General features: G+C 33.2%; 1 protein-coding gene across 1 annotated transcript; it reads left to right on the forward strand.

Moving 5' to 3' along the window:
• Positions 1-367: 367 nt before the first annotated feature.
• On the forward strand, positions 368-15,629 carry LOC111050710 (protein takeout). Its single transcript, XM_039440005.1, has 7 exons — positions 368-511; positions 1,139-1,359; positions 9,513-9,605; positions 10,620-10,758; positions 12,049-12,182; positions 13,114-13,263; positions 15,269-15,629. The coding sequence occupies exons 2-7, from the start codon at positions 1,230-1,232 to the stop codon at positions 15,418-15,420; spliced, it is 798 nt and encodes a 265-aa protein (XP_039295939.1). The 5' UTR covers positions 368-511; positions 1,139-1,229; the 3' UTR covers positions 15,421-15,629.
• Positions 15,630-15,898: the final 269 nt, after the last annotated feature.

A 15,898-nucleotide genomic window follows, 5' to 3' on the forward strand; every position in this document is an offset into this window, starting at 1 on the left:
TGACTAAGCCACTTCCAGCGCAGGCCGAAAACAAAATACCAATTACGCAAATTTTATCCAAGTACAGGTTGAACGATTAAATGATTGGGGAACGATAGAATAACGTAACTCTGACGTCAGAGAGACAGAAGAAAGAAAGGAGATGTGAGAAACTGGAGAATGGAAAAGAAAGAGAAAGGGTGAGAGTGAAAGATAGTGAGAGAGTGTGATACTGAAAAACTAAGAGACTTCGGTTTTATTCCAGTGTTTACACCTTTACAGCTTTCAGCGTTTTTTGGAGAGAGATACCTTCTGAGAGAGATTGACTTATAAGTGATGAGGGAGAGAAGATATGAGAGAAGAGATGAAGAGAGAGAAAAGTTAAAGTAATCATCAAACAAGTCAAGAAACAACTCGGCATCCTGTGAGCCTCCAGTTACTTCTTTGCACTCTTGGCAGCTTGTGCACTCTCGGAGAGTCAGTCGTGGTGATCCGCTGATTGACTCTATCCTTAACACATCAAGTTCACACTGTAATCATTTGTTTCAATTCTCTAGCTATATCACACGTTTCATCCAAGATTGCCTACCTCTAGAATCCCTCAAACATATATGAAGATCACCCTCATCAACCAAAGTTTGAAAAAAAACTTTAATCTTCTTACAAATCTCGGGTTCATGGATTAACTTTCAGAACTATCAACAATAATTCATTCCTTTTGTTAGATTAACCTTGATTAAATCAACAAAATATTACTTGATTCTCGTGAAACCTTATGAAACCTTATAAAGAACCTCACCTTACACTAGATGCATTAGAACAAATACCTACCTCTCTATCATATTAAAAAGTTCTTGAACCTCTAAAATGTCTTCACATTGAAATTTCCATCTGAAGATATACCTTCTGTACGTTGAAATTTCTTTTCCATACAAACATAGATTACTCTTCCCGTATAATCTTCTAATAAATTTTCCAAATTCCTCCCCAAAAACATAGAACTATTTGAAAACACATTCATTCCTAAATTTCCCCAGAAAAATATCGCCACCTAAGCAAAATTTCATTCATCTTTTGAAAAATCACTCTTATTTTGTCTATAACTTGTGGCAATCTCCTGAAACCCAAAATCTCAATTCAACTTCAAAACATTTTGCAGGGATCGTTGGAAATCTTCAAGGACCTCCAGAGAATCTTCTCCATGAAAGTTTCTATCTTTGATACGAATTTGTGTTGAACATTCAGTGACAATGAGTTATTTTTCGAGTCGTGATTTGTTAACGAACTGTTTGTTCTCGTTATGTTTGATGGTAACTTGGATTTCAACAGAAAGTGAAGCCAATGATGCAAAGGATACAAGACCCGATGACTTGAGAATACGTAAGTAAATTCTTTTTGAACGATACATTTGAGGCAATTCATTCCAATATTATTCATTTGTTGATTTGATTTGTTAATGAGCTTTGTCAGAGCTATTTCCAAGAGGAATGTCAATTTGTGACTTATTAGGTTGAAGCATTATCTTTTAGACTTTAAAACTAAATACTAGGGAATACGTTAGTAAATTCATTCGAATTGGAAACAATTATATCCATTCATATTAATATTGATCATTTGCAAATGGGATGGTTATCTGTTAGAACTATTATCGAGATGTCAATTTGTGGTTTTTTGTTTCTAAGAAAGATGATAATAATATTATTAATAGAATAATATAATAATTATATTATAGTTATTATTATACATAAGTATAATAGAAGATATAATAATAATTATTATTATATCCTAAGAATGATATATTGCAGACTTTAAACCTGAAAGCTTCAAAATACGTAAGTCCGTTTCAGTCCATCCATTTCAATTCTAATTAACTGTTAGATGATTCTTTGTCAAAACTTCTCAATTTGTGATTCATCGGTTGATTATAATTATCTTGAAGACTTTGAACCTGAAGTGTTCATTTTTATTTGACAGCTAATACAAGAATTGCGGTAAATAGAGCTTTGAGAATTGAGGTAATTTGCAAGATGCCTTATAAAACGAATATCAATGGAATGTCCTGAATAAGGAACGATAATCTTTCAAGTCATACGTAATTATTTGCATTTCGATTCAGTTTTCAACATTCTAAGCTTTATGTTATTGAGGCTGTCTCAGTTATTATTTGATAGATTAACATCTTGCGAGGCCAAACTCCATGTTTTTAATTTGATTCTTCAAAGAACTATTATGAGAGAAGATTCCATTTTGTAATATATCAGCTTAAACAATCTATATTCATAGTGAACTACTCTGCAAAAATCAAATCTTGATTTGGAGTTTTCGCGAAAAATTGAAAAAGACCTTCAAATTGAATAAAGAAGCGTATAAAAAGTGGGATACTTGTGTTCGTATTTGTGAAAATAGTCTATTTCAATTGAAGCATTTAATTTGACAAGATTTGGAAGAATAGGTCCAAAAGTCAAGTAGGATTCCAACACGCAAGAAACTTCAAATCTGCAGGTATCATTGATAATAATGTGGGAAAGCGATCCATTGTTATTTGATAAAATGACAAAAATTGTTCGACATAAAGCCGGGTCCAGACGCTCAAGTTTGCCATCAGTCTTTTGCTCAAGCAAAAGACGGATCGTTTGGTTAAAGAAAAAAAATTGCGTCCACACGCATCCGTCTTATGTCGCCCGTTTTCCTATTTTTGTGCTCACAAGCTCGGTTCGTCATCAATATCTACCATGTATCTGGTAGATGAGTAATAATTATATCGTATTTTTTCGCTTATTCATTCAACTGGATAATGCTATTTAACAACACATTGACAAAAATATTACTGTTAATCGCTAAATGGCTTTGTTTTAGATGACTCATATCTCGAGACACTGTCTTACAATGATCCATTGTAAATGGATTGAAATTTTGTAGATAGTATTCTTATCAACAATATAGTACATCTTAATATATCATGATAGTAAATCATAATATCAACATCAAATTCTGAGAGTATCATGAGAATCAAGAAAGAAAAAAAAGGTTAAATGACGTTATATACAATCGATAAAAAAACTTGCTTATTTTCAAGTACTCGCGAGGCATTTTATTAATTTGAGGGCGCTGAATCGGAATCTGGGATCACAATTTCTCCATCACCATTTTTACGCGAATCAGGTTTTGGTGGATAGGCAAAAGACGGACGGTTTGTTGGAAAAAGATTCCCGGCCGATACATGTTAAGTTTGACGACTTAAGCTTGAAGACCCATCCGTTTTACCGTCCAGACCGTCGGACTTACAAGTTCCGACTTTTGCTTGAGCAAGATACTGAAGCTAAACTTGAACGTCTGGACGGGCTTAAGACATAAAAAGCATTCTGTGAGAGAATTAAAGTAATAGAAAAGATGTTGAATATCCAATATCCATCACCAATAAAGGTTTTGATATAGTGTTACAAAAGATTATGATATATACTTGATATCATAGTGAACGTTTCAATTAATTACAGTTTTGATAATAATAAACCTGAATAAGTTGTTCACAATGGATAAGTTGACTATGGTGATTAATAAAATGAACATGAAAACACTGCCACTTCTATTTGATAATTCATATAATATTCAATTTGAATTGATAATTGAATCATATTTATATTGCATTAATGATGGATTTGAACTTTTACACATAAGGCACATAAGGAATATGATTCATCTATTCACTTATTTATGACACATCATTATATGAGAGTGCTACAGGCTAACCCCCAAACCCACTCAAAGGAATTAAACTACGCTGGATTTCTGGATTTCCCTTTTATACATTGAAGCTAATACGTTTTCCGAAAGGTCTGTAATTTTACATGAATTATTAATAAAATCAATTGAGAAATAGAATAATCAAAGCTATCCATATCTTAGAGAAATAAATACTATTTATATTATGTTTGCTTATAAGTAGGCTAATGAAGGCGTAAAGTAGGCTAACTGCCGAACACACTCTTGAAATGACCTTGAAATAGTTAATGACCCTGACTGAACGTGGAGAGTATTCGTCGAGTCTTGTTCTTCCGTAGCATCGTAGCCTATATTGTCAATTATTAGCTGCATCGGATGGATGATAAACTTCATTGTATTTGCCATTCTATTTCATATTTCATAGATTCATAGACTTTTCCAAAAAGTGTACGTTTGATTTGAAAAAGTTGGAGAATCTGTATCTGATAATAACTTGAAAATTCGAGCAAACTAACCGATTCAGTGGGAGGTTCACGATTCAAATAATTAACCAATAACAATTATTCATCTTACATGCAATTTGAGAAGTTTTTGAGAAAGGATTATGGAGCTTGACAAGTAATAAATTCAACATCTTATGGTTTTCTGAATTACGTACTGTTCAAATCCTAGATTCGAATATTTCACAATTCTCTTTTCAATTTGCATTGAATTGGAACAAATTGTATTGAGAATTGTTCTGTTTATACAAAACAAACTTGTATTGTTCGAGACAAATTGTATTGTAAAAAACAAAAATTTGGGACGGATTTTGCATCAATGAAGGGAGAAAAAATAATGGTGGTTGAAAACAATATTGATTGAAGAATTTGAAATGATGAGATCAAGAAGTAATTTCATTCCAAGGGTAGCAATAATTTCTAATAATTATTTTGTTTTCCGGAAAAAAGAAATACTGTAATCAACAGACAATTCCTTTGATTATAGTCATTATTCAGGGTTCTTCAATTAAAATAAATCCATGATTCATCCACTCAATTAATTATTTGTGATTCATTCTTCTGAAGATTATCGATTATGCGATAGGCTTATGATTTCATTCAGTTCATATTCTATTGAAGGACGCGTACGGTTCACCTTGTCTTCAAGATTATACATATATGTTCATTACTTCAAATGTGGTAATGATGTTAAAATATTCTCTGTGCGATAATTGTATCACAATTTCCATGAAATGCTCTCAAATGTAGTCCAATGACCCATGATTACCAAATGGCAATTCGTTCACATCAATGATACATCATTTCGAACAACTATACCGACTCTTATAAGCTGCAAATAGTCACATTAAGATTTATTTATCGTTTCCCTTTGTCTCTCTAGTATGAACTAACAGCAGAGGGAGATGTTAAGACACCAGAGAAAAGGAAAATCCAAGAATAAAACAATATATTATTTTTAATTTGAAGAAGGCTATTATTTCGAGAAAGACCAAAAATTCATTTATGAAATTATTCCTGAAATTTTTACAGATATGGGACTTGTGGCAGTTGATAGAGCTTATCAATGACTATTTTAGGTATGAATTTGATCAAAATCGTTGGAGCCGTTTTCGAGAAAATTGCGAAAAACCCTGTTTTTGACAACATTTTCTCCGTTTTAGCCGCCATCTTGAATTGCATTTGATCGAAATTGTACGTGTCGGATCCTTTTATTGTAAGGACCTTAAGTTCCAAATTTCAAGTCATTCCGTTAATTGGGAGATAAGATATCGTGTACACAGACGCACATACACTCATATACACACACACTATATAGACCAATATATAGTGTACACATACAACGCACTATACAGACCAATACCCAAAAACCACTTTTTTGGACTCAGAAGACCTTGAAACGTATAGAAATTGGGGTACCTTAATTTTTTTTGGAAAGCAATACTTTCCTTACCTATGGTAATAGGGCAAGGAAAGTAAAATAATTATGTAAATCAATACGGTACTCAAATAATTTGTTACGGCCAGTTTTGTTATGTGAATTCAAAAGAAATGAAGGCTGCACTTTAGTATATGGAATGAACTTACACGCATTTGAAAAGTATTATAACAATTTATAAAGATGAAGAAAATCATATCCATACGTTACAAGAAACAGAACTTGACTTGACATAGTATTAATGTCAACACACTTCCGTATTTTGCTGAAAATAATATTGTAACAGTGGTTGTAGTGATTAAAACTACTTGTTTAATTGTAATTGTTAGTATTATTAAATTAAAAAAACCATCATTAATTTAAAAAACGATGACAACTAGATCCTTTAAATACAGAATAACAGAATAGAGTATATGTAAACAACATTTCACCAATGATTTATTCGCATTAATGTCAACACATCATATAAGTTCAGCACGATTGGATTCAGTCCACAAGAATAGTCTACGGAGAGATCCACTTTACACGATCAGCATTCCTTATGAACGAGATCAATGCTTCCCATTCCCCTAATGCTGATAGTCCAACTGTTCAAAGTGAAGTTCTCCATATCACTGCACGTGTTTTGCTTATTTGAATACAGTGCACAACCAGATTTCAACAGCATGCTAACAATGGGACAAGAGCTGATTACAACTTACAACCTGAAGCTTAATGTTGCAATATTGCAGTAAGAATGGTGGGTTACCAACAACAGTTAACCAAATCGAACAGACATCTTCAAGTTATTTGGTTACATAACTTAAAATTGCATTACTGATACTTTTGCTTATTCATTACCTCTTTACATGTCGCTAAAACAAAAGATTCAACTTATTAAATACTAAATTATGGTTGTGGAAGAGGTAGTAGGTATTGTATATTATTATCTTATTATTATTCAATTAAAAACACACAAAACAAAACAAAATAACAAAGAATTACAAAACAAATAAAATACAATACAATGTTACAAATATAAAAAACCATGGGCTTTGTGGTTGGGTGTGTTGGAGAAGAGAAAAAAAAGAGAAGAAGATACCTAGCCAACCATGGTTTCCCATGAAATAGGCAGGCAAAGAAGAGAAGAGAGAAGTGATGAGGAAAAAAGGGAAGGGAAAAATGGGGGAACGAAGAAAACAGATTTGTTTTCGAGGAATAGGGACTCAAAATAAAGGTAAGCGAGTCCACTGAAAAATGAAAAAAAAACTAATGAAAAACCAATGCTGGAGCAGAAATCTCGAGTCATATATCTAAATGGAAGAAGAAATTACTGTATGTCCAGTTTAATTTTTCCGATCTTATTGTCCATGAGAAAGTGATTTGGAATGAGGTTTATTATTTTAGTACCTATGTAAATTAACTGCCTCCTTATACATTCAATATTAGTGTTATAGGTTACATATTTGTTAGCAGACATTTGTTATTTATATGCAGAGTAAAACTGCACTTTTTATTATGCACTTGATGTACAGATGTGCAGAACATATTATACATTCAATATATACGAGTGGGTAGTGCTATATCAATATTCATTCATTGGTATAATCTATAATTAAATGTAATAAAGGAAAGAACTGGCTTATACACGTACGGGATAGGAAAATTATGTTTGACGCATCATCACGTCTCAACTATTGGACTGATAAACTTGCATATAGATTCTTAATTTACCGAGGATTGTTGTAGGCCTATTTTAAATTCTTCAAGATTTCATCACGTCAAGTTTTCAGTTTGTCAAGTTTTTAATTAGACCCTAGCGGAGTTCGGGTTACCTGCTAGTCTATAATTAAATAATAAATGAAATAATCGACTTATACACGTACGGGATAGGAAATTTATGAATGACGCATCATCACGTCTGAACTATTGGACTGATTAACTTGACATTTTGCATATAGATTTTCAATTAACTGAGGATTGTTATAGACCTATTATTTTTTAATTCACCAAGATTTCAGTTTGTCAAGTTTTCAAGTAGACCCTTGAGGAGCAAGCGTTACCTGCTAGTAAGTAAATCCAGTGAAGTACAATAGTTTGTATTTTTACAAGCCGCTAAAGTCTAAAGATATATAATTTATTCAAAAACTAATTACAGTAAAATCTTTAGAATTTTACAATATATGTGTATTTTTATTTCATTAATCACAGTACATAATAAGAACTTGTTGCAAACAATGTTCCATAAAACAAAAACAAAAAATATAACTTGTTTGATATAGTATTTGAGAAGTAGTAATATACATAGTATTCACAATATAGGTATAAGCTGTGGCGATTTGTGCAAGGATAAATATATTATTCATATAGCTCCTAGCAGAGAAAGTTGATAGTGGAATGATTTTGTAACTGCGATAAAATTCTCTTTACAAACGTTACAGTTACTTTCAAGTGGAATGGAGTGAGAGAGGTGATAAAGAAAGAATGAAATGAGGAAGAGAGATAGATGAGATAAAAATGAGATAGAGAGAGAGAGTGTGTGTGTGTGAGAGAGAGAGAAAGAGGGAGAAAAATAGGAGATAAGGGAGAACGAAAGATAGAAAGAAGGAGGACATGTTTTGAGAAGAAGACGAAGAGTGAAGAAAAAGAGGGAAATGAGTATTCATTCATCAGAAACAAAAATAGAATCGAATCAATAGAATATTATAAAAGAATAGCTTAAGCGATGTAATTTACTAAGAGGAATAAATATCATGTAATATTAGAATTGGAAAAATTTAGTATAGTAATTCAAGAGCAAGGCCGGATTGAACATTTGTTGACCCTTGGGCAGATTTGTGTTGCGGGCCCCCCAATAAATATTGCGCCTTCTCTGGAGCGTATCCACAATAATATTTCTTTGGTAGGGGTGTCACAATTTCCATGCAAAGACTCTTCACCCTTGACAAAGTACATAGCTTCCGTTCAATAAAAAGTTGTAAATGAAAATTTGATTAGTCATTAATTTATCCATTTACAAATAGGTTGAGTTTGGATTCAGGTTAAGGATTTAAGAGGTTTGAAGTGAATAATAAAGAATTTCGTTTCTGTTTTTCTTCAATGATCCCGGAATAATACGGAGGCATTTATTTTTCATGGGGGCTCAAATATTAATGTTTCTATCGGGAACGATACTTTTACTTATTTGTTCTTTGATAATTGAACGTGCCTTGTCGATTCTTTAGAGAGCAGTTTGAACGTGTATCGAAACAGGACTTTTATCCATTTATTTATTCCGTTGATAAGACTTGAACATGCTTTGTCAATTATTGAGAGGTACAAAAGTGAATTGAGCTTAAAATCTTGCAACTACACTGTTAGGTACTACGGCCACTGCAGACAAATGTACACCCAACTCCACCTACGGTACCTAATCTATCCTGATTAGTCGATAGTGTGAGAATACACGACTCGTTGTTTTGTCTATAGATGGCAGCACTTGTTGGATGACATTATTTTACTCTCACTCCACCTACTCTCTCCTGATTGGACAGCTTATAATATTATAATCTAACTCGGAATTCTGCCAGTACCTAGACGGCAGCATATACTAGATAATATTTTAAACCTCGTCATCTCTTTCCAACGTCGGTCTTATGAATAAATAAACAAATTACAAAATTATTACAAATTTTGATTTACAAAATTTGATTTAATAAAAATTATTACAAAATTTTTATTTACAAATGTATCAACTCTAGAATGTGACAATTGGTGGCGGCATTTTTACTGGGTGATGAATTATTCAGAAAGAAGAGTTGTAATCATGGATGATGATATAATGTATATAATATTGATATATTTATTATTGACTCATCTTAATCAATATTGACTCATTTTCTCTTCCACTTTTCCAGCTGACTTTCTTCACGTTTGCAAAAGGAATGATGCAAAACTCGAAGACTGCATACAGAACTCAATAGAGGAGCTGAAACCTTATTTAAGAAAAGGTAAGCTTCAGTTTTTCTACACTAAAATAGTTTTTGAGAGTCAACCAATGATTTTTTAGGAACAACAACCAGATTTTACTGAAATAGACTCTAAATAATTGAACATAAAAGATGAAACAGGTAATTTGAAATAAAACCAAAACTTGAGAATACAAGAGTACCGGTAACAGTTGATTTTTAATTCTCATCAAATCATGCTCTTCAGCGAATTCTACTCTGCTGGGCAGAAAGACAATAATTATTATTGATTCTTATAGGATTGTTCACACATTGTCAGACTACAAAAGTGTGACTCCTATATGAACCAATGTTTTTCCGTTTCTTCTTCCTAGTAGGCCGATATTATACGAATGGAGAAACTTTAATTACTGGGATTCTTACTGAGAGAGTGTCTTATTCGTTCTCGAAATAAACATATTTGAACAGAACAGAATTACAATTGAACGAAAGTACACAACTGTCATTACTTTTGGGATCCTTACTGAGAGAGAGTCATATTCTTCCACGGATTACACACATTTGTATCTGAACTGAATGCTACAATTGAATGAAAGTACATGAAATAGTCACTACTAGCCTTATTCAAGAAAAGTCCATAGTTTGACGATGTAAAAAACGGGTCAGGTGAGTGAATCTTGAAGAGCAGGTTCGATTCACAAGCAGTAGCCACCATATCAAACATCAAAGATCATAGGTAAACCACCTGAGATCTCTCAAAGATCCATCTAATGTTGAACTGAATAATTCCAGTACGTTATCAGTGTGAAAGAAATTATTGTAAACTGGTATTTACCATTTTGAGACCAGCGATTAGGCTGATATGAAAACGCCTGAAACCGCTTAGTATGGCTTGGCCTACACCATTATCAAACTCTAGTAAATATTATATTCTCGTTATTTTAATGAATAAGTGATTGTAACAACCAATTCAAATATCGTGTATTACTCAATATCACCTTCACCGCTACATATCAAGTCAATTTAATTTTTTTTTCAATTCTCAAATTATTCCAGGTATACCAGAGATGAAAGTTCCACCTTTGGAGCCCTTATTGATTAAACAGCTGGTTGCCGCTCAAGGTCAAGGGCTCAAGGTCACCACGGAAGACCTCAAAGTTTACGGATGCAGTAACTTCACAATCAAGAAATTAGTGTTTGTATTACAATCATTTCCATAGAAATAATGCTGTGCATGTGGTTAACAAAATTTCTATATACATTGAGTTTTAGATCGTGGTGCCTTCAGTAACGTTAATATTGCTTTTACACTGTAGATCAGTTGAGGAGTCCTTCCCTAATAGGGCTTAATGGGAAGATACAAAGTTTTGTTCATTGCAAATTATCACTAACTAGCTATAGAGGTAAGATGCGGTTGAAAATAATATTATTCCAGTGAGATTCTCTTGAACTAGCATTATTGGTCCAATGAAAAAAGTTGATGTTATTGAACGAGCGTTAGCGAGATCTCACTTTTGATAACGATTTGATATACCTAAGTAAGGTTCATTTTATTCATGCAAATTCCCCCACCTTCCAGAGAGTTATATATTTCTGGAATGTGTTCTCCTTTGATTTCGATTAATGGATTTGTCAATAGGGGTACCTATAAAAATTTAGTTGAGCCTTAACAACTTTCATTTGCAATCTAATACAGAATTTTAACTAATAAATATCTTTTGCTAAGGATTTTGACCATGCTATACTTTACTTGTTCGTCGTAATTATGAAACTGCATTAAGGGAGCAACGCTCCCGCAGTATATGACACGTCAAAGTTTAATCTAATATAATAGTCTACTACCATCCTTCATATTTCAACACAACAGTCAATAGAGCACAACAGATTTCACATAACATTCATTAATCAAACATTAACCAACAAGGAAGTCTGCTAATCTGTAACGAAACAATACAATAAGGAATTTCCTGAGTGTTATTTTGAACTCCTTCAAGACCTCAATTTGTCTCATGTGAGATGGAATTGAATTGACTATTTTCATTCCCATATAAAACGGGCCGGGCCACTCTCCAGCAGACTAAGTCAATGAGGTGGGTAAACAGTAACAGTTGGTATTTTAATCGAATGGATGGATCGAATTAATACTACAAGACCCGGTGAATGGACCTATTTTACCGGGGTTCCGAACCACTTTGGATTCATTTTTAAACTCATAATAGTTGGTGGAGCTGACCTCAAGCAACCACCCTTCCAACTAGAGAACTGAGGACGCTCATCTGAGCTGTGCGATTAGATATTATATTATTACTTCCGGTACCTCCACTTCCGTAGATTATACAGTCAGACTCATTTAAACTGTCAGCAGTAAATAAATAACACCAAACTCAATATCACTATTTAGATAGCTTAGCCTTAGAATTTTTAGTGAATAAAATGGTTTTTCATATTACTTTCAAGCTTAAATTTTATGATTTTTCCAATTCAGTGCCAACCTGAAGGAAAACAAATTCTTTTTCACCCTGGATCTACCTCATCTAATACTTGATGGACGTTATGTTGTTGATGGAAGAGTAATTCTGATACCAGTGAAAGGAAACGGTCCTCTATCTGGAGATATATGTAAGTAAAAATTAGTTATTTGTCAATAATAATTACCATAGACTTCAATGGATATTCTACGGGTTGTTGAGAAAACTCAGGTGAATAAAAATATAAAGTTCACTAAAAACCAATATCGTTACATTGAATTTTGAATGGACATAGAGTATTTGAGAACAAAATGTTACAAACAATTTCCCATAAACGTTTCTTTAATAAAGCATCCTTATAATGCATACTAACGGAAATTATTTTAGTCAAAAGTTGCAGAGCATCTAAGGGCCAAGCCACATGAAGCTTTTTTCAGGAGTTTTTACACTGGCGGCGGACGAGTCAGCCGGGCAGGAAGCTCTCTGATTGGCTGAATAACAGCGGACTGGCGTTCAGGAATCAACTGATAATCAACCAATCGGAGAGCTTCTGCCTTGCCGACTCGTGTGCTGCCAGTGCAAAAACGCCTGGAAAAAGCTTCATGTGGCTTGACCCTTATTGTCAATAAAATGTTATCCTTACGTGTTTTTGATTGGGACACGCGTTATGCACAAAATCAGAAGTTAATAATATACAGTACCACAAATAAAGGAGAATCTACTATCTACTTCTATTATTATTGATAGTCCATTACCATTATCTGTGCTAAACAGTGGCACCGACTTTGGTCGGGGTAAGGCACTTACCCCCCCCCCCCCAATAATCGCTCTTGACAATGCATGCATTATAAGTTCTGTTCAGATTTTGTACAAATCTGTATTCATTGACTAGAATTGTTTAATCATGTTCACCCTATTCTCATGTAGCTTTAACCCTATTTAAACTACAGTGGGTAATCAATCAATGAACCCTCCTTTCCCCCCGGTCATCAACATATCACCTTTGCCTCCCCATCCGCCAAATAATTTATACAGTGGAGTGCACATTTCTATGCAATGCATTAATTTTTTCTCTCTTTCAGATAAAACCAAAGCGAATGTAACACTGGAAGGAGAACTAATAAAAAAGCATGGAGAAGACTACATTCATTACACAGATTTAAATATAAGATTCAAAGTTGGAAGTGGACGTCTAAAATTGGACAACCTCTTCAATGGAGAGCGCGTCTTAGGTATGTTAAATATTTTTTCTAACCCTTTTAAATAATAGACTTATCAAACATTAATTATTAGAATAAATAGGCCAAATCAACAATCTGTGAATAGGTTACATGAGACTTCACTTTTAATTTTTTCGGTTGCGTCCCCAGACTGCTCCGAAATAATTATTAGAATCATAAATCTAAGGTGATTCGGACAATCTTCTTACTCAATTCAAATACATTTTCATATCTATTTATTTCTTGGACTGTAATTTATTACTTTTTGGATTACAAACACACTCGGTACTTTGTATTTCCCAAGCAACAAGTCTCCATTTTTTACTTAGCATCTTGTGTAAACTCCAATTTTATTGATGTACATTTTTCAACAATGCTATCAATCAAATGTAGTGAATATTCAATTTTTTAAATAATCTAATTTGTACAATAAATAATGGCCTTGAATGAGCCTACAACCATGTCAAAAATTTTTTTACACACAAGTAAATAATTATTTAGTAAAAAACAACAATAATTCTGCTGTATATTTCTAGTCGCATTGTTATTACTTTCCTTGCCCTATTACCATAGGTAAGGAAAGTATTGCTTTCCAAAAAAAATTAAGGTACCCTAATTTCAAGTTTTCTATATGTTTCACGGTCCCCGAGTCCAAAAACATGATTTTTGGGTGTTGGTCTGTGTGTGTGTATGTATGTGAACACGATTACTCCATTCATAATTGACCGATTGACTTGAAATTTTAAACTTAAGGTCCTTATACAATGAGGATCCGACAATAAGAAATTCTATTCAAGATGGCGGAAAATCACTAAAAAACCATGTTTTTCACGGTTTTCTCGAAAACGGCTCTAACGATTTTCTTTAAATTCACACCATGGATAGCTATTTATAAGCCCTATCAACTGACATGAGTCTCATTTCTGGGAAAATTATTGCAGGAGCTCCGTAATATTCTTGAGAAAAATGGCGGATAATCACTAAAACCATGTTTTTCACGATTTTCTCAAAAATGACTTGACCATTTTTTTCCAAATTCATACCCTGTATATATCAGCTCTATTAACTAGCATGAGTCTCCTCCCTGAGAAACTAACAGGGGGTCCACCCCATCCTTGATAAATGGACTTAGTAACCTCCTTCTCGTGCATGAGGTAGGTAGGTAGCGCAGTTCATAAAAAGAACACAATAGTCGAGATATTTCATCTGTAGAACAGCTGTTTTGACGACTTTTAAAAAAATCATCGAATTTCACAATTTACACAAAGGAAAAAGTACTCTGAAAACAATTATATAATTATACACATATACAGTAGTCTGATCGTAGTTTCAAATATGTTGCCGCCAATCGTCATTAGGTTATTCCCCTAAATTATTCTCGTTCAAGAATGAGGCTTACAGTTCAATGAGCAAGGAAAGTTGTGTGAGTGTACCAAACCAGATTTTTTTCTCAATAAACTGATCCTTTTTATTTATATGGTATTTAGATACAAACCTTAAATTCACCGTATGGTTTATATATCAATGTTGAGTTTCTTTTCAAGTTTTAAAATTTCCATTTATTAATACAGTACCTATTTTTCAGTTATCAGTGACGATTTAGTGAAGTATTCTTATTTAATTTGGTTTTCAACTTTTCTAAATTCCTAGTTTATAAATATACTTTAAACTCAAAATTGGACACAAATCATTAAGTTTAAACATAATCAATTTTGAACTTTCTATCTAAATTTGGGAAGGGAACAGTTTTGGGCTTTAAGCCTGTTGTTCCTTTCCCCAATCATTAATAATTGAGAATGTTATTGTATCTATCAATGTATAAATAAATATGGTCCCATATTGAGCGTTGATGGTGTAAAAGGTAATCTTTTATTAAATATTCTTTGACTATCTATTATGATTTAATGCTTTTGGTTGATCAATTCCATTTCATCAGTATAGGACAGTAAAGTCCGTAATGAAGTTTTACCAGCCCATGATCCTATTTATATGCTCAACTATGTTCACATTTTTACAGGTGAAATCATCAACACAGCAATCAACCTCAACTTTGACCAGTTTATTGCCGAACTGCGACCAATCATCGAAAGTGTGCTTGGAAAATTCATGTTGGAAAGTGCAAACAAAATTGTGGAAAACTTCCCCTACCGTGTGCTTTTCCCAGAATGATTCGGAAAATTCGAGAAAAGAAAATTGTGAAAATTTACGCTCCTATCCATATAATATAAACACTATTGTTCCAAGGCGTAGAAATTCATACAAGTCATATCATTACCATGTGATCATCATGTAGTATTATTAATTGCTGTATATAGTTGAGTGCAAAATTATAGATTAAGACAAATTAAGATTATATTAAAATGAATATTGATGTAAAATTATTGAGTTTTAATTCATCATGTGTATAGCTAGAGATATGATGTAAATATCAAATTATCATTAGACTGAGGCAAGAGTGAAGTCCGGGCCCCACTTATCATGCAGCTTTCCGATCCCTCTCTGATCCGATTGCGAATGACAACGGCCTGGAATGATGCATGCCACACATGTCCGTCATGTGATCTGTCCCACCAACCACAGTAATATCGGACATGATTAGGATCGGAAAGCTATATGATAAGTTTTGAAGTAATAAAGTGCATGATGG

Source organism: Nilaparvata lugens, chromosome 13 (genome assembly GCF_014356525.2).
Source record: "Nilaparvata lugens isolate BPH chromosome 13, ASM1435652v1, whole genome shotgun sequence".
Taxonomy (NCBI): Eukaryota; Metazoa; Arthropoda; class Insecta; order Hemiptera; family Delphacidae; genus Nilaparvata; species Nilaparvata lugens.

Bases quoted from the DNA above. Each gene is read 5' to 3' on its own strand.
- LOC111050710 (XM_039440005.1), top strand. From the start codon at position 1,230: ATGAGTTATTTTTCGAGTCGTGATTTGTTAACGAACTGTTTGTTCTCG. The intron at 9,606-10,619 runs GTAAGCTTCAGT...AAATTATTCCAG, and splicing joins GAAACCTTATTTAAGAAAAG to GTATACCAGAGATGAAAGTT. The intron at 12,183-13,113 runs GTAAGTAAAAAT...TCTCTCTTTCAG, and splicing joins TCCTCTATCTGGAGATATAT to ATAAAACCAAAGCGAATGTA.